The 26,418-nt window shown below is 43.7% G+C and overlaps 1 protein-coding gene across 1 annotated transcript in view; it reads left to right on the top strand.

Annotated features, from left to right (window-relative positions):
* The first annotated feature begins 13,847 nt into the window (after window positions 1-13,847).
* Window positions 13,848-26,418, top strand: part of APOD (apolipoprotein D) — a 90,262-nt gene continuing 77,691 nt past the window's right edge. Inside the window, exons 1-2 of the mRNA XM_029617363.1 lie at window positions 13,848-13,914; window positions 25,574-25,713. Coding sequence (XP_029473223.1) covers window positions 13,848-13,914; window positions 25,574-25,713 — 207 coding nt within the window. The remainder of the gene's footprint in view (window positions 13,915-25,573; window positions 25,714-26,418) is intronic.

The following is a 26,418-nucleotide window of genomic DNA, read 5'->3' as shown; positions in this document are numbered from 1 at the left end:
GGTGGTTTCAGGAGGATCATCTGAGAAAGGGGGTTTCCTTGACCACTCCAAACTTATTGATTCTCATGATAGAATTGAGCCTCCAGGGCTGGGGAGCCCACTGTGAGGAGTTGATGGCGCAGAGATGCTGGAATGCCAAAGAGTCCCTCTGGAACATCAATTGCCTGGAACTCTTGGCGGTCCAGTTGGCATGCTTGCAGTTCAGCCACAGACTGTGGGGTAAAACAATCCGAGTGATGTCAGACAACGTGACAACGTTGGCCTACATCAATCGGCAGGGAGGAACCAAGAGTCATCAAGTGTTGCAGGAAATAGACTAACTTATGGAATGGGCAGAAGGGCATCGCCAGGTGATCTTGGCCTCTCACATTGCAGACTTTCTCAGCAGGGAGAGACTGGACCCAGGAGAATGGGTGTTGTCGGACAAGGCATTTCAGCTGATAGTGCATCGCTGGGGCTTTCTGTTCCTAGACCTGCTGGTGACTTCTCGCAATGTGAAGATTCCTCGGTTCTTCAGTCACAGGAGAGATCCATGGTCCCTGGGTATTGATGTTCTCATATAGGTCTGGCCGGAAGACAAGCTGCTTTATGCCTTTCCCCCATAGCCCATGTTGGGCAGAATAATTTGGAGGACTGAAGGCCACAGGGGGATGGTGTACCTGGTGACCCTGGATTGACCTACACAACCATGGTATGCAGATCTGCGAAGACTCCTGGTGGACATCCCCCTTTGTCTTCTGCTGCACAAGAATCTGTTGCAGAAGGAACCGGTTCTTCACCAGGATCCGACTGTTATGTTTTTGTAAGGATGTGAACCCTGGGCCGAGATGAGAGATGTCTCTGCCTACAGGGAGAAGCCCTGTGAGCCTCACCATCGCAGGCGCGGTCTCAGCGGCATAGGACACAGCTGTATGTTAGAGACTTTATTATGAAGGAAGGAAAAGCAGAGCCCGCAAAGTGGGAGATGCAAATAAGTACAGTTCTGAGCAGTGGGGTATACCAAAGGTGATACAACTGATGTGAAGATCCGGTAGTGGCCCACAGAGCGGGGTACGCCAGGAAATCCCTTCAGACGAGTAGAGATTACTTCAGAAGTGCAGATCCAATAGTGGCCCGCAGAGCGGGGTACGCCGAGGATGTCTGTAATGTAGATGATGATGATGATAACAAAAAAAAAAATGTGTTCCGTTGGAAAAAAATCAGCAGAACCAGGGGTCATGATTTAAAACTCCAGGGAGGAAGACTCAGAACCAATGTCAGGAAGTATTTCTTCACGGAGAGGGTGGTGGATCCCTGGAATGAACTTCCGGAGGAAGTGGTGAAAACCAAAACTGTAAAGGACTTCAAAGGGGCATGGGATAAATACTGTGGATCCATAAAGTCTAGAGGATGTGAAATGAAGAGTGGGTGGCTCACAGGAATGACGGCTACTACCTGGTGATAATACCCTTATTCAATAAAATACACACAGTTAATGCGACTCCAACATTGCTCTAAGCTTCAGCGGCAATGAGGAAATGTGGAAAAAAGGATTTGCATTCACAAAAAAGCAGGGAGTAGCTTACTTGTTACGGCGGTTACTACCCCAAACCAAATAAGCCTGATACTTCTTTTTCAATGCATATAAAGCATAGCTCTCTGCTTCAACGGCAAGGGAGAAAGTCTGACGCTTCACGCATATCCAGCATAGCTCTCTGCTTCAACGGCAGTGGAGAAAGTCTGACACTTCACGCATATCCAGCATAGCTGGATATGCGTGAGCCCGAGCCGATAAACAAAAAACCCACCCCGACCCTTTAAAACTAATCCCTTAGCTTCCCCCCCCCCTCTCGACCCCCCCCCAAAAAACTTTTTACAGGTACCAGGTGGTCCAGTGGGGTCCCTGGAGCGATCTCCCGCTCCTGGGCCGTCGACTGCCACTAATCAAAATGGCGCCGATGGCCCTTTGCCCTTACCATGTGACAGGGTATCCGTGCCATTGGCTGGACCCTGTCACATGGTAGGAGCACTGGATGACCCGCGCCATCTTGTGCTCCTACCATGTGACAGGGGCTGACCAATGGCACCGGTTGCCCCTGTGACATAGTAAGGGCAAAGGCTATCGGCGCCATTTTGATTACTGGCAGCCGATGGCCCGAGTGCAGGAGATCGCTCCCGGACCCGGGGCTTTTGGCAAGTCTTGGGGGACCCTCCTGACCCCCACAAGACTTGCCAAAAGTCCAGCAGGGGTCCGGGAGCGACCTCCTGCACTCGGACCGTCGGCTGCCAGTATTCAAAATGGCGCCGATAGCCTTTGCCCTTACTATGTCACAGGGGCAACCAGTGCCATTGGTCAGCCCCTGTCACATGGTAGGAGCACAAGATGGCACCGGCCATACAGTGCTCCTACCATGTGACAGGGTCCGGCCAATGGCACGGATACCCTGTCACATGGTAAGGGCAAAGGGCCATCAGCGCCATTTTGATTAGTGACAGCCGACGGCCCGGGAGCAGGAGATCGCTCCAGGGACCCCCACTGGACCACCAGGTACCTGTAAAAAGTTTTTGGGGGGGTCGGGAGGGTGGGGGAAGCTAAGGGATTAGTTTTAAAGGGTCGGGGTGGGTTTAGGGGTTATTTTTGTGTACCGTTTTTCCCGCCCTCCCCCAAAACGATAAGAGAACCCCCATGATCAATATCGTGGGGTTTTCCTATCGTTTAGGGGGAGCCCCCGATTTCTGACGATTTTGAAAATATCATCCAATATTTTCAATCGTCCGAAGCCTGATTCACATCCCTAATTTCTATGTTTCTATGAGAAGAATGAGGTGCAGAACCCGGAAGTGGATCTTGTAGCTGATGCAACCATACCCTGCAGCACAGGGTATACTGGAACAACTTCTACTGAAGAGGAAACGGTAGTGGCCCGAGGAACGGGGTACACCACCGAGAAGCTTCAGTAAAGCTAGTATACTTGAAGTCTGTAGTAAAGTACTTACAAGTGGTAAATCCAGGAGAGTGTCCCGAGAAGTAGGTCAGGCAGATATCCAAGGCAGGAAGGCTCTCCGATGAGTGGATAGCCAGGAACGTGGAAGGGCCCCCGAGGAGCAGGTACCCAGAGCATCCACATGCCAAGAGAGGAATCTGGAACTGGAAGTCCAAGAATGGAGCAGATTCAGCAACGAAGGAAGTCCTTTCTAACTCGTAGTAGCAGAGGGCCGGTCAGCTTAACTATAGCAGTGAGTTGACATCATCCGAAGGGAACGCCCCTGAGGTTCCTGCCATGACATGTACAAAGGAGGCCCTTGTGCGCGTGCGTGCACCTTAGGTGATTCTGGAGACAAAATGGCAGTCGGTAGCGCCCATGCTATCCTGGGGATGCCAGGGAGGTCAGCGTTGGTTGGTGGAGGCTGCCATTCTTCCTAGGATTGATGGTGCAGGGAAAAAGGAGGTGAGCATTAGGGATGTGAATCGTGTGATCGATCGTCTTAACGATCGATTTTGGCTGGGGGGGGAGGGAAATCTGATCGTCATGTTTGGTTTTTTTAAAAAATCGTTAAAAATCGTAAATCGGGGGAGGGTGGGAAAACCGGCACACCAAAACAACCCTAAAACCCACCCCGACCCTTTAAAACAAATCCCCCACCCTCCCGAACCCCCCCAAAATGTTTTAAATTACCTGGGGTCCAGTGGGGGGGTCCCGGCGCGATCTCCCACGATCTCCCGCTCTCGGGCCACGGCTGCGTTAATAGAAATGGCGCCAGTGGCCCTTTGCCCTTACCATATGACAGGGCAAAGGTAGCGCCGGTGCCATTTTGGTTCCTGACACCCGACGTCACGAATGCAGGAGATCGCTCCCGGACCCCCGCTGGACCCCCAGGGACTTTTGGCCAGCTTGGGGGGGCCTCCTGACCCCCACAAGACTTGCCAAAAGTCCAGCGGAGGTCCGGGAGCAACCTCCTGCACTCGCGCTGTATTGCCAATATTCAAAATGGCGCCGGCGCTACTTTTGCCGGGTCGTATGACATAGTGGGGGTCAGGAGGCCCACCCAAGCTGGCCAAAAGTCCCTGGGGGTCCAGCGGGGGTCAAAAAATGATTCACATCCCTAATGAGCATGAGAGGTTGCAGCCATCTGCGACCGACAGGCATAACAGTACCCCCCTTTTTAGGGCCCCTCCCTGGGGTTTTGGTTTCCTAGGATGTGACATATGAAATTGTCTGATCAACTCCTTATCGATGATGTTGCTTGCAGATTCCCAAGTATTCTCCTCAGATCCAAATCCTTCCCAGGATATGAGGTACTCCCAGCGTCTTCCATGTTTCCTTACATCAAGTATATCTTCCACCTGATAGGTAATGACCTCTTCTGCAGTGAGAGGTTGAGGTTCAGGTGTCTTCCTCGAGAATTCCGATAAGATGAGCGGTTTTAGAAGGGAGATGTGGAAGGTATTGTGGATTCTAAGAGAGGATGGTAACTGCAGGCTATACGTGACTGGACCCTGGCGACAGTGTATCGCAAAAGGCCTACGTACCTGGGCGCAAATCGAGCAGAAGGCAGTTTTAGGCGGATGAAGCGGGTACTGAGCCATACCATATCTCCGGGTTGTAACTGCGGAGCTGCTCTGTGATGGGCATCATAGAACCTCTTAGCCTGTTGCCCAGCTTTCTGGAGAAGTCTTTTAGTGTGTTCCCAAAGCTGATGCAGTTCTTGCGCCGAAGCCTGGGCTGCAGGAGATGATACTGACAAAGGCAATGGAGTTAGAGGTTGACGTCCATAGACAAGTTGAAAAGGCGACAATCTTATTGAAGCTGACTGATGAGAATTCAGTGCAAATTCGGCCCAGGGGAGCAAGTCAGACCAGTCGCTTTGTCTGGAATTGTCGTAAGCCCAGAGAAACTGTTTTAGTGTACGGTTCATCCTCTCTGTCTGTCCGTTGGCTTGCGGATGGTAAGCTGATGTGAGATCCAGGGATATATCAAACTTTTTGCAGAGGGATCTCCAGAATTTCACTGTAAATTGAACCCCTCGGACAGAGAGGATGTGCTTAGGCATGCCATGCAGACGGAAGACGTGACAGATGAATAACTTTGCTAATTCTGGAGCTGAAGATAACCCGAGTAATGCCACAAAATGAGCCTTTTTTTTAATTTGCAATTTTTATTGTATTCCAGAAGATAGATAATAAACCAAGCACAACATGGCCCGAAGGCCTTTACATCTTCATAAGAACATAACAACATAAGAATTAGCCATGCTGGGTCAGACCAAGGGTCTATCAAGCCCAGCATCTTGTTTCCAACAGAGGCCAAACCATGCCACAAGAACCTGGCAATTACCCAAACACTAAGAAGATCCCATGCCACTGATGCAATTAATAGCAGTGGCTATTCCCTAAGTAAATTTCATTAATACCCGTTAATGGACTTCTCCTCCAAGAACTTATCCAAACCTTTTTTGAACCCAGCTACACTAACTACACTAACCACATCCTCTGGCAACAAATTCCAGAGCTTTATTGTGCGTTGAGTGAAAAAGAATTTTCTCCGATTAGTCTTAAATGTGCTACTTGCTAACTTCATGGAATGCCCCCTAGTCCTTCTATTATTCGAAAGTGTAAATAACCGATTCACATCCACTCGTTCAAGACCTCTCATGATCTTAAAGACTTCTATCATGTCAGCCCTCAGTCGTCTCTTCTCTAAGCTGAACAGCCCTAACCTCTTCAGCCTTTCCTCATACGGGAGCTGTTCCATCCCCTTTATCATTTTGGTTGCCCTTCTTTGTACCTTCTCCATCACATCTATATCTTTTTTGAGATGTGGCGACCAGAATTGTATACAGTATTCCAGGTGCGGTCTCACAATGGAGCGATATAGAGGCATTATGACATTTTCCGTTTTATTAACCATTCCCTTCCTAATAATTCCTTAATATTCTGTTTGCTTTTTTGACTGCTGCAGCACACTGAGCCGACGATTTTAAAGTATTATCCATTATGATGCCTAGATCTTTTTCTTGGGTGGTAGCTCCTAATATGGAACCTAACATCATGTAACTACAGCTAGGGTTATTGTTCCCTATATGCAACACCTTGCACTTGTCCACCTTAAATTTCATCTGCCATTTGGATGCCCAATCTTCCAGTCTTGCAAGGTCCTCCTGTAATGTATAACAATCCGCTTGTGATGTAACTACTCTGAATAATTTTGTATCATCCACAAATTTGATAACCTCACTCGTCATATTCCTTTCCAGATTATTTATATATATATTGAAAAGCACCGGTCCAAGTACAGATCCCTGAGGCATTCCACTGTTTACCCTTTTCCACTGAGAAAATTGACCATTTAATCCTACTCTCTGTTTCCTGTCTTTTAACCAGTTTGTAATCCACGAAAGGACATTGTCTCCTATCCCATGACTTTTTAGTTTTCTTAGAAGCCTCTCATGAGGGACTTTGTCAAACGCCTTCTGAAAATCCAAATACACTACATCTACCAGTTCACCTTTATCCACATGTTTATTAACCCCTTCGAAAAAATGAAGCAGATTTGTTAGGCAAGACTTCCCTTGGGTAAATCCATGTTGACTGTGTTCCATTAAACCATGTCTTTCTATATGCTCTACGATTTTGATCTTGAGAATAGTTTCCACTATTTTTCCCGGCACTGAAGTCAGGCTCACTGGTCTTTAGTTACCCAGATCGCCCCTGGAGCCTTTTTTAAATATTGGGGTTACATTGGCCACCCTCCAGTCTTCAGGTGCAATGGATGATTTTAAAGATAGGTTACAAATTTTAACTAATATCACACAGATAATCGTAGTTAATAACACGTAATACCATAAATGAACCACATGTTATCTCCTAGGAGACATACATTTATTTATTTATTTATTTTTAGGTTTTTTATACCGATTTTCCTGCATAAAATGCATATCAAACCGGTTTACAATGAAACAGAATAAGCAGGAAGTAAAATTCCTTAGTCTAAATACATTTAAACGTCAATAATGAAATAATTTTAAACAAAGCAAAAAGCTAAATAACATTAATAAAAGTTAAATTATTAACATAAACATAAATACAATTATATTAGAAAGAGCACAAAGGGGAGCATGAAGGGGAGCACAAAGGGGAAAACCCCTTCGTCGCGCGACGCCTGGTGTAATCGCACCGTTAATCGGGTCGCCGCTGGTTGGTCGTCATGACGTCGGGGGGGGGGCGGGTCTTCACATCGCTGATTTTCTCTTTTTACATCTCAGTTCATTTTTACTATTTTTTTGTGTCTTTTTCTCACATACATCATGCATCAGTGGAAATTCCATGACATAAACCAAATAGCCTTTAATGATTATTTGTTACTGGATACTATTGGCACCCCCTTTGTACAGAATGAGCTAATCTCCTCTATATGTCCCTTATTGTAAACCGTTATGATGGTAAATAACTTAATGACGGTATAGAAAATCTTTTAAATAAATAAATAGATAGATAGATCAGAAATTTCATTTTTCAGTTCCTTCAGTACCCTAGGATGCATACCATCCGGTCCAGGTGATTTGCTTCTCTTTAGTTTGTCAATCTGGCCTACTACATCTTCCAGGTTCACAGTGATTTCATTCAGTTCGTCTGACTCTTCACCCCTGAAAACCATCTCCGGAACTGATATCTCCCCAACATCCTCATTAGTAAACACGTAAGCAAAGAATTCATTTAGTCTTTCTGCAATGGCCTTATCTTCCCTAAGAGCCCCTTTAACCCCTCTGTCATCTAATGGTCCAACTGACTCCCTTACAGATTTCTTGCTTCGGATATATTTAAAAAAGTTTTTATTATGAGTTTTTGCCTCTATGGCCAACTTCAATTCAAATTCTCTCTTCGCCTGTCTTATCAATGTTTTACACTTAACTTGACAATGCTTATGTTTTATCCGTAGTGATATGGTGCACTGGCCATTCTTGTTCCACACACTTGCTAAAATGGAATTTGGGGAACCTTTTTTGAACTGGCTGCGCCAACTCTATCATCAACCATCAGCCCAGGTGAAGGTCAATGGAGGTTATGGTTCCAGCTTCCCAATTGCCCGAGGCACACGCCAAGGCTGCCCTCTTTCCCCTTTACTCTTTGCCCTCTTTCTTGAACCTTTCACTCCTACTGTCCGAGGCAACGAAAATATCCAAGGCATAAACCTGGGACCGAACCAATACAAAATGACCATCTTTGCTGACTATGTGCTCTTCACCTTATCAAACCCACAAACCTCCCTTCCTGCAACATTAGATGCTATCCAGCAATTCATCTCGGTCTCCAGTTTTCGAGTGAATCTAGAGAAGTCCGAGATTCTTAATGTTAATATTCCTGATCATGAAGCTCGTTCCATACAAACCACACTTCCGTTTCACTGGACGACTAAACCTTTAAAGTACCTGGGAATTTATCTCACTGCTGATGTGGACAGGCTATATCATCTGAATTATATCCCATTATTTAAATCCATCGACGAAGACTTGCAGCAATGGTACGGGGTTTCTCATTCCTGGCTAGGTCGTATAGCCATTATTAAAATGAATATTCTCCCCAGATTGTTATACTTATTTATAACACTACCTATCTCCCTCTCAGCCAGCATTTTGAGGACCATCCAGAGGAACTATTCACCTTCACCTGGAGGAAAAGACAGCCCAGGGTAATGCGAGTGGTTCTTTATCATTCCAAGGCTCATGGGTTGAGTGTTCCAAATCTGGAATGGTACTATACTGCAGCCCAACTGAAGGCGATTCTACAGATCCACAATTGCAGTTTGCAACCTCCTCCCTGGCAAATCATTGAACAGTACCTTCTTGGTGCTATGCCCATAACCGCCCTCTTCTGGCAACCTTGCAACAGCTGGAGACCAGCTCGTACCCTTCCTCCCGCACTTCTTACTACCTACCGGGTCTGGACTCAATGGAAAACACACTTAGTAGGGGACACGCTCTGCCATCATTCATCTGTTTGTTTCATAATCTTCAATTTCCAGCGGGCATTCCCAGGTGGGCTTTCCACTCATGGAAGACACAGGGCCTCACGACCATAGGCTCTTTGTTAAAACAGGGGTCTATTATATCTTATTCGAAGTTGGTGGGACAGTCTGAAAACTACACTCTTACATTCCTGGAATACGCCCAAGTAGGTCACTTTCTTAAATCTTTATTTGCTACTGCCAAGGTGGCGTCCACAAATTCACTGTTTGAAGTATACTGTACACACTGCCGGACAGTCCCGGGAACAATCTCCAAAATATATAAACTTCTTCAAGGCCCACAATATACAAAGCTTGCCTGTTCGATCTCCTGAGAAAAGGAGTTAAGTTTATCATGGGACAATGATGACTGGATCGACTTATTTTTAATAGTGCGAAAATGCTCCTTGTCAGCTCATTTACAAGAACAGTGCTTAAAGCTCCTTTACCGCTGGCACTATGTACCTACTCGAGTCCACCAAATGTTCCCTCATGTATCGAATACTTGTTGGTGACAATGTAGTGAGGAGGGTACTTACTTACACATATGGTGGACTTGCCCCATTGTCATTCCCTACTGGTCACAGATGGTGGACTGGCTTACTCAAATTGTGGGACAACCAGTTCACGCATCTCCTGCTAATGCCCTCCTGGGGAAGCCTATAGAAGACTTATCTACACATTCTCAGCGCCTTTGTCAACTAATATACATAGTGGCCCGAATAGCCCTGGTTTGCCACTGGAGGAGCGCTCGTCTTCTAACCCTGTAAGTACTTATCTAATGCCTGTATCGGATGCAAGTGCTTGAACGTATCACTACTACTCGCCACCACAGATTGCCAGCCTTTCAAGCCGTTTGGACTCCTTTTAATTCCTGGTATCAATCTTACACCTCCTCCCAAGGATGCTGTCAGAACCCTTGACATTCACGCCCATTGCAACATTTATGCCACAAGATTGCCCTTCTTAGCCTTGTTAGCCTTTCATTCCGGTGGCTACACGCCTTCTAAACATGCGATGGAACTCATCCCCTTGTAGTCTTGACATGACACTTTCATCTTTTCATCTCCTTTCGCTTTCACTCACCTAGTGGAGGACTACAGTAGTATTTGATCTTGCTATTATTATCTCTTTTGTTTCAATTTCGCATCAAATTTGCATGTTTGATGGGGGGAGAGGGAGGGAAGGCAGTGGGAATAGCATACAAAAATGTTTGGCACTGTTTATCCTGCATGTATATTGTTTTATGCATCAACTTTTTGCCACTAAAAGCTTTAAATACAAAAAAAAAAAAGGGGTGATCCAGGTAACTATAGACCAGTGAGCCTGACTTCAGTGCCGGGAAAAATAGTGGAAACTATTCTCAAGATCAAAATCGTAGTGCATATTGTGATGGCTCACCGTCCGTGAAGCCTCGAACGCCGCTCTTTCGTCTCCAGTTCTGAGCCGCCAGCAGTTGCCCCGGTCCCTGGAGTTCGATGGGTTCACGAAACTCCCTGAGTCTGTGCCTCTGCTGGCCCCAGTTTTGCTGGGCTTCGGGGTTCTATTCGGGCAGGGTTGGGGGTAAACAGCCCCCCCCAAGCCCCAGAGACAACACAGAGAGAGGGATAGTTCCTTCAAAGCAGTTTAATAAGTAACAACTGGCTGCATTACATGGAGTTTGTCCCCTCCCCCTCCAGCCCTCTGATTCCCTTACAAGCAGTGCTAGTGCAGAGCACTCATTTACCTCCTCTGTTCAGCACTATTACCAACCCCAACTCCACAGGCCCCTTTAGGGTAAAGCTTATACTTCTCCCCTCCACCTGGATTACTCTGTATCCATGCCTGAACAGGAGGACTCCTCTATCCCCGAACCTACCTCCATCTCCTCCCCCTCTGACTCCGAAGAGCTGGGTTTTTGTGGCCAGTCCCACCAAGGGGGCACGCCCTCTTCCTCCACCTCCATGGACTCATCGGTGTCTGCCTCATTAAGCTCTATGCCTGCCACCTGTTCACCTTCAGGCTTTCCTCCCTTGTCTGGTGGTGTTTCAGGGAAGCTGGGATTCGTAGTCCTTCTCTTCCCCTGCGCCCTCTGCTGTCTGGCTCTGGTATTCTTGTTGCTCTTATAGTAGCTTGTCAGCTCCTGCCTGCGGCTGGGCTGCGCTACATCACAATATAGAAAGACATGGTTTAATGGAACACAGTCAACATGGATTTACCCAAGGGAAGTCTTGCCTAACAAATCTGCTTCATTTTTTTGAAGGGGTTAATAAACATGTGGATAAAGGTAAACCGGTAGATGTAGTGTATTTGGATTTTCAGAAGGCGTTTGACAAAGTCCCTCATGAGAGGCTTCTAAGAAAACTAAAAAGTCATGGGTTAGGAGGTGATGTCCTTTCGTGGATTACAAACTGGTTAAAAGACAGGAAACAGAGAGTAGGATTAAATGGTCAATTTTCTCAGTGGAAAAGGGTAAACAGTGGAGTGCCTCAGGGATCTGTACTTGGACTGGTGCTTTTCAATATATATATAAATAATCTGGAAAGGAATACGACAAGTGAGGTTATCAAATTTGTGGATGATACAAAATTATTCAGAGTAGTTAAATCACAAGCGGATTGTGATACATTACAGGAGGACCTTGCAAGACTGGAAGATTGGGCATCCAAATGGCAGATGAAATTTAATGTGGACAAGTGCAATGTGTTGCATATAGGGAAAAATAACCCTTGCTGTAGTTACATGGTTAGGTTCCATATTAGGAGCTACCACCCAGGAAAAAGATCTAGGCATCATAGTGGATAATACTTTAAAATCGTCGGCTCAGTCTGCTACAGCAGTCAAAAAAGCAAATAGAATGTTAAGAATTATTAGGAAGGGAATGGTTAATAGAATGGAAAATGTCATAATGCCTCTGTATTGCTCCATGGTGAGACCGCACCTTGAATACTGTGTACAATTCTGGTTGCTGCATCTCAAAAAAGATATAGTTGCGATGGAGAAGGTACAGAGAAGGGCAACCAAAATGATAAAGGGGATGGAACAGCTCCCCTATGAGGAAAGGCTGAAGAGGTTAGGGCTGTTCAGCTTGGAGAAGAGATGGCTGAGGGGGGATATGATAGAGGTCTTTAAGATATTGAGATATCTTGAACAAGTAGATGTGAATTGGTTATTTACACTTTCAAATAATAGAAGGACTAGGGGGCATTCCATGAAGTTAGCAAGTAGCACATTTAAGACTAATCGGAGAAAATTCTTTTTCACTCAACGCACAATAAAGCTCTGGAATTTGTTGCCAGAGGATGTGGTTAGTGCAGTTAGTGTAGCTGGGTTCAAAAAAGGTTTGGATAAGTTCTTGGAAGAGAAGTCCATTATCGGCTATTAATCAAGTTTACTTAGGGAATAGCCACTGCTATTAATTGCATCAGTAGCATGGGATCTTCTTAGTGTTTGGGTAATTGCCAGGTTCTTGTGGCCTGGTTTGGCCTCTGTTGGAAACAGAATGCTGGGCTTGATGGACCCTTGGTCTGACCCTGCATGGCAATTTCTTATGTTCTTATGATGTATTAGGCACCTAATTTTTTTGAGTGCCTAATTTTTCAAGCACCTATTGCGAGCACACCTGGGTGGACAGTTCTCAGACGCCTGTTAGAGCATACTGAAAACTCTATGGCGCCGATTGCAAAGAAGCCTAAGTTCCTTAACTTTTTGTGCTGCTTGCCATATTCTGGCATCTCAGCCTGGAGTTCCCTCTAACTTGTGTCAGCAATGTTTGGAGGCTCAGTGAGAATTGTCTCCATCTGATTTTGCTAAGCCCGGTCCTTCCCAGCATGATGCAGGAATATAATAAAAAAATAAGGAAGAGCTGCCAGAGGTTTCACCAGTATTGGGGCTCTCCTAACTGGTTCTTCAGTGGGGTAAGGTAGTGCAGTGGGCGCAGAACCAACAACCCCTTGTTTTGGCATGGACCTCTCTGCCTTTTCTTAGGTGGAATTTTTCAGGGGCTACACTCCCTTCTTCAAGCGCAGTAGTTGGCTCTGGCCAATCTTAACAGGTCAGGATCATAGGCTACAGTTTCCCGCGCGTCTGGTGCTGCGGGAAAGCTTCAGAGTACATCTAGACCTGCTGCAGGTCACGCCGATAGGGACCCAGATGGTACAGATGATGAAGCCGATTCTTGTCCCCTGGAGCCTTATAGAACGATGTTGCGTTTCTTTCATGGAGATGTTTCCAGCTCTGATTTCCCAGACATTAAAGATACTCTGGGATGGAATGACCATTTGTGAGGTTCAGGATGTCAACTCAGTGAGTCTAGTCCACTGTCTTTGCCCAGAAGTGAATGGCATTGAGAAATATGTTGAGATTTCCCAATTCTATATATTGCATGTTCCTTCGCTTAGCATTAAGGGCCCTGTTCCTTCTTGTTTGTTGATGTAGTACATCTCTGCCTGGTAGTCTATCTGGATTTGAAGTACAGATATTTTTATCTATGGCTTGAAAATGAACAGAGCTTTGAATATGTCTCTCAGTTCTAGAAGGTTTATGTGTAGTTTTTGCTCCTGCATGTTCCAAGTCCCCCAAGAGTAAATAGTGTTGAGATACAACTGCCCCTACAGTTATCACTTCTATGGCGCTATTTAACATACACAGCACTGTAGAAAGAACTGTGCCAACTCCCTCAACCTTGAATAGAGGCATCATAGTTAATATTTGGTGAGCCTGTAGGGGATGATAAGGCTGGCCATAAAGAAAAGTTGTAGGTTGGGATCGTCATCACAATGAATGACTGAGAAGCTTGGAAAATGGTATCCTGTGAGACATTGGTTGTGCATGTTGTGAATTTTCAAGTGCCACTCAGCTTTTCCTGTATGTAGGTATGCATAGGACATGACATGTACCATGGCTGTCATATTGCCTGACATCTCCAAGAATGTCGTGGCTGATGCTGATATACGTGTGGATAAGGAGTGACTTATGTGCATTAATGTCTTCATTCTTTGAAGTGGAAGGACAACTAAAATGATAAGTGGCATGGAACAGCTGCCCTATGAGGTAAGGCTAAGTGTAAGGCTGTTCAGTTTGGACAAGAGACAACTGAGGGAGGATATGATAGAGGTCTAAAAAATCATGAAGGGCTTGAACAAGTTAATGTAAATTGGTTATTTACTGTCTCAGATAATAGAAGGACTAGGGGGGCATTCCTTGAAGTTAGCAAGTAGCTCATTTGAACAAATCGAAGAAAATTCTTTTTCACTCAGAGCATTGTTAAGCTCTGGAATTCATTGCCAGAGGATGTGGTTACAGCAGTTAGTGTAACTGGGTTTAAAAAGGGTTTGTACAAGTTCCTAGAGGAAAAATCCATAAACTGCTATTATTAATAAGCCATAGTAGCTTGAAATTTATTTAATGTTTGGGTAATTGCCAGGTACTTGTGACTTGGATTGGCCAGTGTTGGAAACAGGATACTGGGCTGATGGACCCTTGGTCTGACACAATATGGCAATTTTTATGTTCTTAAGTACTGCTCAAAAAGATTAACACCTGACTCCCTTGCATCAGAATCTTTTTATATTCCATGGAATCAAGGTCTGATGTAAGCTTTTCACCAATGCCACTCATATCCTAAACAATCTTCAAGTTGAGAAAGGACAAAAGGAGAAATGATATGAATAGCATCCTATTGGCTGCATCATTTGGTTTCCAGGGTTTCTACACCCATTGCTTAGTTAATACATCTAAATGTATTCCGAAATCTCTTAACACAATACCACAGACACTTTTTCCAATCCTCAGTTTCTAGCATTCACAGCTTGGATTTGAAAATAGGGTAGTTCACGCTATGTTTTTTCCAAAAAGAATTAAAGGAAAGCATCCTTGTACTATGGAGACCTTCTAGCAAATGTTCCCACAACTTTAAATGGAAAAGGTTTTCCATTTGGTGTATACCTCAGAAGGAGGACCCATTCATTTGCTCGAACTTAGCCCTTCTGTGATATCTGCTCACTCTTTTCGGAGTGAGCAGATATCACAGAGAAGTAAAATTCCATCAGGGTGCTATTGCAGTATATTCTTAACACTTAGAAGTTCCCTTACAGGAGGTAGATTTGTTCCTATGGAGGTGAGGATCGAGGGGTCAGAGTTTAAGGGGGACCTAACTGTTTTGACTTTTGGGCAAGGAGAAGCAGGGGCCCATTAGATCCCCAGGGATTGTGAGAGACAGGGTTGGGGGGGATTTTCATCGGCCTTGTGGCCCCTTTAAAAATTAGTGGGTCCAGAATGGGAGGCTGTTATTGCGTATTGCTGCAGTGAGGAACACAAAGTTTCTGCCTGTGGCAATGCAAGGTAAATTACCACAGGATTCACTAAACAATAGTATTTGGTTATCACTGTTTAATGAATCCTATGGTAATTTACTTGAGGTAAAATGGTGCGGTAACGTGCAACTTAGTAAATAGGCCCCTGTGTGTTCAGGATGCTTTATTATTTATTCATGGTAATATAGTTGAGGTGAGGGAGGATGTTTCTCTCCATCTGCAAACATAAAGATGAATTTTAAGAACCTGGCACATGCATCAATTAGGAAATGCGTGCACAGGTTGGGCTTATGTGCACCCACTGAATTTTCAAAGCCACCCAAATGTGTGTGCATCTCCTGCTCCACATACATCTCACTCGGATTCAAAAAGGGGCATAGTCTGGGCGGGGCACGGGTGTTTCCGTGCAGAACCAAGAGATGTTCATGTAAATGCTTACATGCCAGGTGCATGCCCAGGTCCGGTGCTGCGTAACTTTACTTCTGTTATAGAGGAGGTGTAACTTTAAAAAAACAGCCACTTCTGAGGGGTTTAAAGGGTCTGGGGTAACTGGGGGGGAGTGCAGACTATTAAACCAGAGGGGTTTGGAGAACCTAGCTCTACACTGGGCAAATTGATGGATGAAATGGTGAAACTGGTAATTTTATGGACACCTGCCCGTTATAAAATTCCCCCACTTATGCGGCTCAGACCAGGATGTACACGGCTCATGAGAGCCCAGTTGCAAATTAGGACACACATGTACATGCTGTTACACCTGCCGGCTGCGGAGCCCTGCGACCGGCCTCACTCACCCTTTACTGCCCCGCCACGACAGAAGCTGGCCCAGGCTCCCTGGCAGTGGCAGGGAACCACTGCTGACGCAAGCCTCTCTGTTGTGATATTCCATGCAGCTCTGAGCTGCCAGCTGATGTCTTCCCTGCTCTCCTGTGGCTGCAACGCCGCTCAGCTTCACCTCCGACCCACTAGGCGTGCGTGTGCGACGCCGTGCTGGATTTAAAGGGCCCACAGTGGGAAAAGCCCCGCGGGTCCCTTTGATGACATCATCCTCCAGGGATTATATAAGGTTTGTCCCTACCTTCTTTCGATGCCTTGGCAACAGGTCTCCTTGCTTCTTGTGATCTGCAGGTTGCTACTGAGTTCCTGAGTTCCTCGTCTCATTCCTCATTCTCTTGGATCCCCTCGGCTTTGACCTTACCTGACACTGACCACGAGTTATGCCACCTACCTCGACCCCTGCCTGGAATCTGACCACGAGTTTCACCGCCTGCCTCGATCCTCGCCTGGAGTCTGCCTTCGTTCTCTGCTGCCTGATTTAGTGTTGCACCTACTCTCCAGTACTTCTCTTTCTCCTGAACCACAGAGACCCCATGTAAGTCCAGCTGGCCCTGGCACCCGAGGGCTCAACCTAAGGGGAACGTGGGCTGATAGTGGTGAAGCTCCAGAGGGGTCTCTACCTGTCTTTGGCCTCGTCTACCGATGGTGGAGACCTGTGGGGCTCCTCCCCACAGGTAGCCTCAACTCCCCCTTGGTCCAAGGGTCCACCAGCACAACACACGCACTATGCTGTTTTAGAACATATATATGTATGTGCGTGTATGTTATAAAATAGCTGCATCCCTGGGTGTGCGCCGACACACATGCATCAATGTGCGCCTGTGCCCTCCTTTCAAAGTTACTATCCTATAATATAACGTAATTAGCAATATAGTTCAGGTTATACTAAAAAACTGTTGAAATGTCTGAATGAATTTTAATACCTTGACAAATCTTCTGAAACTTTAAATGGAAACCAAACAAGAACAATGACTTGAAGAACATTCAAAACATTTACCACTTTGCAGTTTTCCCAATTGATAAAATATCTAAAAGAGCAATCAAAATAATTTACTAGTACCCCTAGGGAAATGTTTTTGCATTTGTTTTGTTTTTTTACAAACACGTTGTATCTGCTTGCTCATTTTTCTGTGTATTGTCTATTTTAGCTGTACTTTTGAGTGTTTACACTGGAAATGTTCATATATGTCTAGATAAACAAGTGGAAAGCAGGGTCCATATCCCACTTCCCCACTGTCACGGTATCTCCCGTTGCCTTGGGTACCTACTTGGATTGCAAGCTTACTGTACCTGAATTCTAATAACGCTGTAAGCTGCACTGAGCATTATTTGGAAAGGGAGTAAAAAATCAAAATTCAAAACTAAAGGCTACTATTGTACATGTTCTAAATAGATCTTTCCTCATAATTCTATGGACTGTAAACTACAGATTCTTTAAAAGGAGACTGGTAGATGTGAGAGAGCCCTAAGACAGGAGGTCAGAACATTTTTTAATTCTGTGCTTTTCAATTGTGGTTTTCGTTCATGTTTCTGAAGGAAATCAAATATAGATTGGGAGTGAATAAACAACACAGTTTAAATCAGACATTAGGATTATGATTTCTCTGCCAAGCTGCAAAAAAATTCAAATTACAGGCAAAATCTATACTTTAAACCAAACCATGGGAATAATCAAACACCTGTGCAAGGCATACTATGGGTCACATACATCAAAGATGTGCTGTAGTAGAAAAAGTTTTTCCCTGGTTTTGCCACAGAAAATTTGTGGATATTTTCATTGATACATTTAGAGCAGAACTTCAGTCAAAGTTTAATATATCTTCTTCAATTTTTTAAAATATAAATCAGTTCCTGAAACAAATTGCTTATTTTTGTCTCAATCCTTTTTGACAAATGAATAATACAGAGACTAAATACTTTCTACGCATCCATCCTGGAGGTGCCAGATTGAAGTCTCTACATTGTCATCTGGAATCAGTAAAGAATCAAATACCTAAACAAAGATTTAGGTAGGTTTGTTTTGCATTAAAGTAGCTGGACCACTTAGGGGCCAACATGTTAAGCTGTGACTGGCTTCACAAATGTGATTGTGTGCATAAAAATGTAAAATTGTGTGTGTACTCAGATTCACATATTTTTTGCATGAAATTTCCTGTTTTTACACATTTAATTTTGTTTGTGAAGCCATTCACAAAATTTACACTAGATCACCAATGAACTGAAAAAATAATGCAAAAATTACAAGTGGAAAATCACGCAGATCCACAATTTTCCATTAAACCTACCTACACCTCGGGGGTATAGTTACAGCCTTTTTTTTTTTTTTTTGTGAACAAGTGAGTGCTTTTATGCAGACTTAAAAAAACAAAAAACATTTACTCCCAGAAAGCCATTTCCATATGATTTAAATGAGCTGGCACCGCAAGAAAATCTTCCCACTGCACAAGCCCATTTTGGCAATCTTTGCCATATAGAACATTTGTTATTTCTTTGCTTGTCGACTGAGCTTCCGAAAGGGAGAGAAAACAAAACCTGAGACACTAAGCCACCCTTCAGAAACAGGCTTCATGGGGTGTGGTTTACATTAACAGGAGGTAACAATCCCATTTCACTTGTTAAACAAGATAGGGAACAGACACACTGCTCAAGCACCTTACTAACAAGGTTGGAGACCCTTCCATCTAAGGGAAGTATGTCATTTTAATTTCCTTTCTATTCAGCCACAAGTTCTTAAATAATTTCTGTAGCAGTTAGTCTTTTCTTTTTAGGGTGACCTGGTCTTTCCTCTGTTCTTGTAATTCTTTACTTGGGTTTGAAACACATTTGAGAGAGAAAAATAGAATTTAATACGGTTTCTTGGGATATTCCTGACACTGTGATATTTATTTATTAATTCAATTTAATATTCTGCTTTACCAAAGTCAGCAGAAAATGGATTGCAGAAATAATATAAGGAAAAAATTACAATACATAAATATAACATATTTAAAAATTATAATATAGTGTATTAAAAAATGATTATATGTATAACATATTCAATAACATTCAATTAACATCCAACGTGTTATAACGTAATGCAATAAATAAATCTGAACAGATAAACACATAAAAGACCTGCATCCAGAAAACTAGAAATACAGTAAAAAGATTACTAATCAGTTCCTAAGGGCACCATAACTTAAAACTGGAACAAGAAAACATAAGGTTGTGGGCAAGTTAAAAAAGCCCAGCTTTTGTTTTCTTCTCCAGTGCCAAATAGCCCATCTCCATGCATATTTGTGCCATAACTTTAGGACAGGGAAAGTAAATGACTTGAGATTGCTGGGGGTGAAAGCAGTGCTTGCTGCCAGGACCTTACTGTTCTTGTGGGACAGTATTTAATCACCAACTCTGATAAATATAAAGAGCTCATTTGATGTAAAGTATTATAGACCACAGTCAATGCCATAAATTTAACTCTGGACTCCAGTGGGAGTCCAGACAGGAAAATATATTGCAACATACTGATGAACTACAAACTTTGTATTCCTAACAATGAAATGCTTTAGTCTAACATTTATGTTTAAGAGGATCTGGCTAGTCTACAGTTACAAATCAGTTATACAATGCTATTAAACATTTGTAATGCTCTACACATGTACATAAGAGTTGTTCTCTGCTCCATGGAGCTTACAGTCTAGTTAAGCAACATGGGTAAGACAAATAAGCTTCAGGAAATGAATTTATTATTTATTTATTTTTATTTAATACATTTATATACCGTTTCACCAAATGCAAGAAATGACCGAAGAGGTTTACAATATTTTAAAAAAATGAAAATTAAAAAGTAACATAAATTAAATGAAAAAACACAAATGAAACTAAAAAAACAAAAGAATAAAATTACATTAAAACATCATGATCAATATCCAACAAAAATAAAAATAAGAATAAAAATAACTTTAACAATTAATTTATAAATAGAAGTTAAAGCAAAACAGTTTACAGAAACCTATTTGATTATAGCAACAGATGAGCGACTAACATACCTAGAAATCTAAGCAGTATCTAGATTACCGAAAGCTTCTTTGAAAAAATGAGTTTTTAGGGCTTTTTTAAATTCTTTTTTATTGTAAATTTGTCTGAAGGGATCAGGCAAGGCATTCCACATTATAGGTCCCGCAACTGAAAACGCTCTTTGCCTGGTGACGTTTAAGACGGCCTTTTTTACTGAGGGGACTTCCAGAAGATTTTTTCCTATTGATCTAAGATCCCTAGAAGGTTTATAAATTCTAAGTTCAGAACAAAGCCAAATAGAATAATATTGTTTAGTAATGAGTGAATAAGATTAAGAATCATATTTTATTCAGTATTTTACCGGCAGCCAGTGTAACTTCTGTAAAACTGGAGAGATATGTTGCCTCATCGGTGTAGCTGTAAGTAATCTAGCGGCAGAATTTTGAATAACTTGAAGTGGCTTAATGGAGGATTCGGGTAAGCCTAAATATAAACCATTGCAATAGTCTATGCCGGAAAGAATTAAAGCTTGCAAGACTGATCTAAAGTCATTAAAAAATAATAAAGGTCTTAATCTTTTTACCACATGTAATTTAAAAAATGAATTTTTCACAACCTTAGAAATGTGTTGTGAAAGTGATAAGTTTGAATCGATCCAGACTCCCAGGTTCTGGGCGATTTTGGTGATTTGGATGGTATCTTTACCCAGCTTAATATTTGTAGGAGGAGCATTATTAGAATTCGATATAAAGCTCAGTAGCAAAATTTCTGTTTTCTTTTTTTTAAGTTTTAAACGGTTATGAGCCATCCATTTTTCAATGGTACTTATGTATAACTGCACCATAGCCAATGTTTCTGCCCAAGAAGATTTATATGGTACAAAGAGTTGAATATCATCAGCGTAGATTTTATACTGTACATTTAATGATGAAAGAATATGATACAAAGGAAGCAGGTAGATATTGAATAATATTGGTGATAAGAAGTACCTTGAGGTACACCTGTAGATTGGGAATAATGGTAAGAAAAATGAGAACCTATATTAATTTGACAATGACGGTGTTCAAGAAAACTTTTAAACCAATTCAATACTGTGGAACGAAGTCCTATATAATGTTAAATGGATAGTAAAATTTTATGGTCCAAAGTGTCAAATGCTGCTGAGATATCCAAAAAGATTACCAAATAGTCTGTGTAGGAGTCAAAACCTCTTAAAAACGTATCAAAGGATGAAAGGAGAAGAGTTTCCGTGGAATAGCCCTTACGAAATCCGTGTTGATTTGGGTTTAAAATACTGTGTTCATTCAAGTAATCTTTTAGCTGGAATAAAACAACGGATTCCAGAGTTTTTGCTAAGGATGATAAGGAGGCTATAGGTCTCAAATTTGAGAATTCTGAAAATGGGTGAGAGTTATTCTTCAATATAGGCAATACTGAGGTTTGTTTTAGCACATCTGGGAATTTTCCCAGATGTGCTATTACAGTCAAGATGGTTAAAATCAGCAAGGCTAATATCAGGGAAAGACAGGATTTAAGATTTAAAAGCAACCTCAAAAAGGTGGATTTTAAGGAAGGATTTGAATATAGCATGACTCGCACTCAGGAAGGCTGTTCCCTTGCAGCACAGCAAGTGGAAAATGCAGAGTCTGGAGCTGGCAACAGATGGATGTAATGAAGAGGCTCATAGGGTGAGATAGCAGAATCCTCATATATTTAGACTATTTTCCTAGAGGAATATACTTACCTATCACCTATAAGAATCTGCTTTCTATCCATTCAGTCAACAGACCCCATGCACATGGAGTTTTAGCATTTCTTCATCTATAATGCTTTATGAAAGATGCAATGATTACACAAAGGGGCGGATTTTCAAAGGGTTATGCGTGTATATTATTATTACGCGCGTAACCCGAAAACCCGCTCCTGTGCGTGCCAAGCCTATTTTGCATAGGCTTGGTGACGCGCGCAAGCCCCGGGACGTGCGTATGTCCCCGGGCTTGAAAAAAGGGGTGGGGCAGGGGCATGGCAAGATGCCTTTGAAGGCCTGCTAGGCCGGGGAATCGCGCACCGGCACTTGGCCAGCGCGCACAACCTACACCTGCCCAGAGGCAGGTGCAACTTAAATAATAAAGGTAGGGGGGGATTTAGGTAGGGCTGGGGGGCGGGTTAGATGGGGAAAGGAGGGGGAAGGGAGCGGGGGGGGGGGGGGAAAGGAAAGTTCCCGATGGCTCGGTGCACCCCCTTGCAGGCGCCGACCCCGAATTTTATAACATGCGCATAGGTTAGAAAATCTGGCCCACAGCTTATACAGGTAAGGGAGTTCCTAGCCCCACAGAGCTTATAATCTAAGTGGGAAACAGGAGAGATATTCAAGGCATAAAGGGGGATGAGTAGTTAAAAAAATGGTGCAATGTAAAGAAGAGAACTCTGGATTTTAACCTGGGATCTTCACAGTCAAATGGTTTGCTATTGAGTTACATACAATTCCTGACAAAAGAAGAAATAGCTTCTAATTATCAAAAAAACCCAACAAATAACTTACCCAGTTGACATTATCCAAGATATTCATCCCACTGAATATCCTTGAAAAAAAATTATCCAGGTAAACTTATCCAAAATAACTGTAAAACCTAACGGGCTACATTTGAATATGGCTGTTTTAAGTTTCAGCTGGGGCTGAAATAAAGCAAGGTTAGGGCCATTTACCACACAAAAAACTGCATTTTTCACATGATAAATGGCCTAGCAAATGAGCTGCTAAGTTTGTACCTGAGTCAATTGAGGGTGAAATGATTTGCCCAAGGAGCATCACCAGGATTTGAACCCTGGCTTCCCAGCTGTGCTCTAATCACTAGGCAGCTATTTCCCTGCTCCTGTGAAGATCAAGTCCTTGGAACTGGAGCTGAGGCAGCGAGAACTTGGAGGTTTGCCTGCCGGGGGGGGGGGGGACTCAGCATGGCACCATCATTGAATTAGTGCCTATTGGCAGCACTGGATCAAATACATCTCTGCTCCTTGCTCTGAAATGATTGCACCAGCTTTCTCTCCCTTTGATTCTGAACACAATGAAACACAAAGCCAGCAGAGTAGTTTTCTCCAATCATTTTCCATAGTGGGCCACTTTGCAATGATGACATAGAGTGGAGGCCTAGTCCTTTATCAGCTCAGTCCAGCCTCTGTTCCATCAGCTCTCCCCCCCCCCCCCCCACGCCCCCATTTCCTACAGTCCCTTACTCCAACCTTTTGCCCACCGCTCCTCTGGTCCATTGTTCCCTTTGCTACCCAAACATTAAACAGATCCCATGCTACTAATGCCAGCAACAAGCAGTGGCTATTCCTTATTGATTAATAGCAGTTTATGGACTTCTCCAGGAATTTATCCAAACTTTTTTTAAACCCAGCTACACTGGTTGCCTTAACCACATCCCCTGGCAATGAATTTCAGAGCATGATTGTGCATTGAGTGAAAAATAATTTTCTCCGATTTGTTTTAAATGTGCTATTTGCTAGCTTCATGGTGTGCCCCCTAGTCATTGTATTATCTGAAAGAGTAAATAACCATTTCATATTTACCCGTTCAAGTCCTTTCATGATTTTGTAGACCTCTATCATATCCCTTTCTGCCCACCCCTTCTCCAGTTTACCATCTCCTCTTCTCCCTCAGCCCATCCTGTCATGAGGCAGTGAGCTGGAGTCAGGGAGCACTCCCGCAGATGCGGGACAGGACCGGAAGGCCAGACTGAAGCTAGTCTTCTGTTTAACCAGCCCCCCTCCCCTGCAGAATGAGCCCTTGGGTTATGGGGACTGGTAGAACTTGCCTTCTTGAGAACATCATAGTCTGGTATGTAGTGGGAGCTTTGTACAGGCTGAGAGCTGGGGTCAGACACAGGCTGAAAGCTGAAGATAGGCATAGGCTGGGAGCTGGAACCAGGTATTGACTGAGAGCTGGATCCAGGCACTGACTGGAAGTTGGGTTAAAGCACAGACTGGGGGCTGGATAGAGAACACAGGCTGGGGACTGGATAGAGAGCACAAGCTGCAGCCTGGATGCAAAGCACAGGTTGGGGACTGGAGGACAAGAGCAAGGCCTGAGGCAAAAAAACAAGGGAAGGCCTGAGAAACAGACAATGAATTGGACTGGGCAATGCAAGACAAAACAAGGACTGGACAAGTACAGGACTTGACAAGGGTAGGATTTAGACAAAGACTAGAACAGACAACAATAAATAGGAAAGCCCAACCAGACACAAGGCTAACTAGGAGCAGGCCCGGATACCTTAAGGTAAGGCAAGAAGGCCCAAGAGGGTACTGAACATGGCAGGTAGACCTGGGAGGCGACAGAGAATAAGCAAAAGGCCTGGAAGGGTTCAAAGTAAGGCAAGAGGCCAAGAAAGGCCACAGAGCAAGGTAAGAGGCCAAAAGAGGTCAAAAGGCAAGGCAGAAGTCCTGGGTAGGTTGCAAGGAAAGACAGGAGGCCAGGGTGGGCCGCAAGGCAAGGCAGAATAACCAGACAAGACAGAGTAACAAAGTAAGGCTGGCCAGGTCAGAGAGCTAAAAAGACTCAATGAAGAGGCACTGAAGGACTGAACAGGGTGGGTTAAGTAGGGCTGGGGCTGAGGCATCAGGTGATCAGGAAAGTGGTAAATTGTGCAGCTGGGAGCAGGGCTTGCTGAGGACCTCTGGTGGAGGGGAGGCTGAACAACAGTCAAAACTAACACATCCCCTAATTGCTGATACAGAAACACACTCATCTCCATTTTAGAAGCTGGCTCCAATTCTGCTGTAGAGATCCTGCGATTCCAGGCCTTCATCCTCTTTCCTCTCTCTGCTAAGTTCCCTCCTCTCTCCTCATTCCCCCTCTCTTTCTCTGTGCTGCACTTCCTCTCCTTTTCTCTCCTATGCCCCCCCCCCCTAATTTCTTCTTTTGGTTATTCTTCCCTCTGCCTTGTCTTTTGCTTCCCTTCCCCCTCCCCCTGCTGTTCTCCTTCCAGTCTCCCCTCTCCTTCTGTGCCAGCAGAATCAGCACATGGGCTGCTATCTGCCCCTCTCCCATTTGATTGGTTCTCCTGAGTAAAGTGAAACCAATCAGCTGCAGGAGGCGGGAGATAAGGAGCCACCTGCTGCTGAAGGAAAGGCAGAGAGATTTCTTGTTACCTTGGCATTGACCGGTGCAAATGCACTGGTTGCACACCCACACCCTCTTATGTGGCCTGGCCTTTTTTGGAGGGCAAATGTTGGATTTTAGATTTGATTAAATTGAGATATCTTTATGAAATGTATTTAAAATGCTCAATGAAAAGATATGAAACATAGATAACTTGATTTATTATGCTGAGTAATGGGTGCAAGAGCCCATGCTTGCACTGCTAAAACTGAAATGGATATCGGTTTAACTTATTATGAACAAATGGTTTAAAGTTAACATTGTCTCTGTTTTGCAGATTCTGTTTTCTATTTTTCTCCTAGGTAAAATGAACAAAGTCTTGGTGCTGCTGTCACTTCAACTTCTTTTCTTCAGCATGGTAGAGGGGAAGTGGAATCTATTCCCTATTAGAAAGTGCAAATGTCCTAACCCACCCATCCAAGAGAACTTTAATTTAACTAAGGTTTGCTAAAATAAATCATTCATGTATAATCATGGATACTACTAAAAACTGAAATCAATATTTGCAGGTTAAGAACAGAAGTACATATTTCTATATGCCTAACTGTAAACACAGGTAACCCCTGTTTAAGGGCACATAAAATAAAAAGTGTCCTAATGTTGGGCTTTTTCTGTCCTGGCACCAGCCCTGTAGGTTCACAAAATGTTGAACTAGGCCAGGCTCGGAGGATAACACAGTGTGCCACTGTGCAGGACAGGGAAAAGAAAACAGAATGCTTTTTCTCTTTGTGACGGTTTTTCCCCAAAGTGGAGCTTTTACCAACCTCGCAGACTGTCTTCCTCTGGCCACTTCCTCATTGAACCTACGCCCTAGGGTCCAACACATTGGCTTTATGCTTTCAATTTATCAAACGTATTTACTCTATTGCGATACCAGCAATAAAAACAATGGAATGAGTCACAGGATCTAACTGGAGAAATCTTAACATACCTACAGAGGTCCATACTCAGTGTGTTTGTCTGGCTAACATCAGCACTTAGCTAGACAAACGCCAGGATTTTTAAATCCCACCAGTCTGATTGCCCCTGGCATAGCTGGAACATTTTTACCTGGCTGTGTGTATGTTAAGATTTCTCCAGTTGGATCCTGTGACTCATTCCATTGTTGTTTTTTCTGCTGGTTCCACAAAAGAGTAAATAAATTGAT

The sequence above is a fragment of the Rhinatrema bivittatum genome, chromosome 9, assembly GCF_901001135.1.
Source record: "Rhinatrema bivittatum chromosome 9, aRhiBiv1.1, whole genome shotgun sequence".
Taxonomy (NCBI): Eukaryota; Metazoa; Chordata; class Amphibia; order Gymnophiona; family Rhinatrematidae; genus Rhinatrema; species Rhinatrema bivittatum.
Note: the sequence above shows the minus strand (reverse complement) of the source record. Positions and strands in the feature narration are given on the sequence as shown.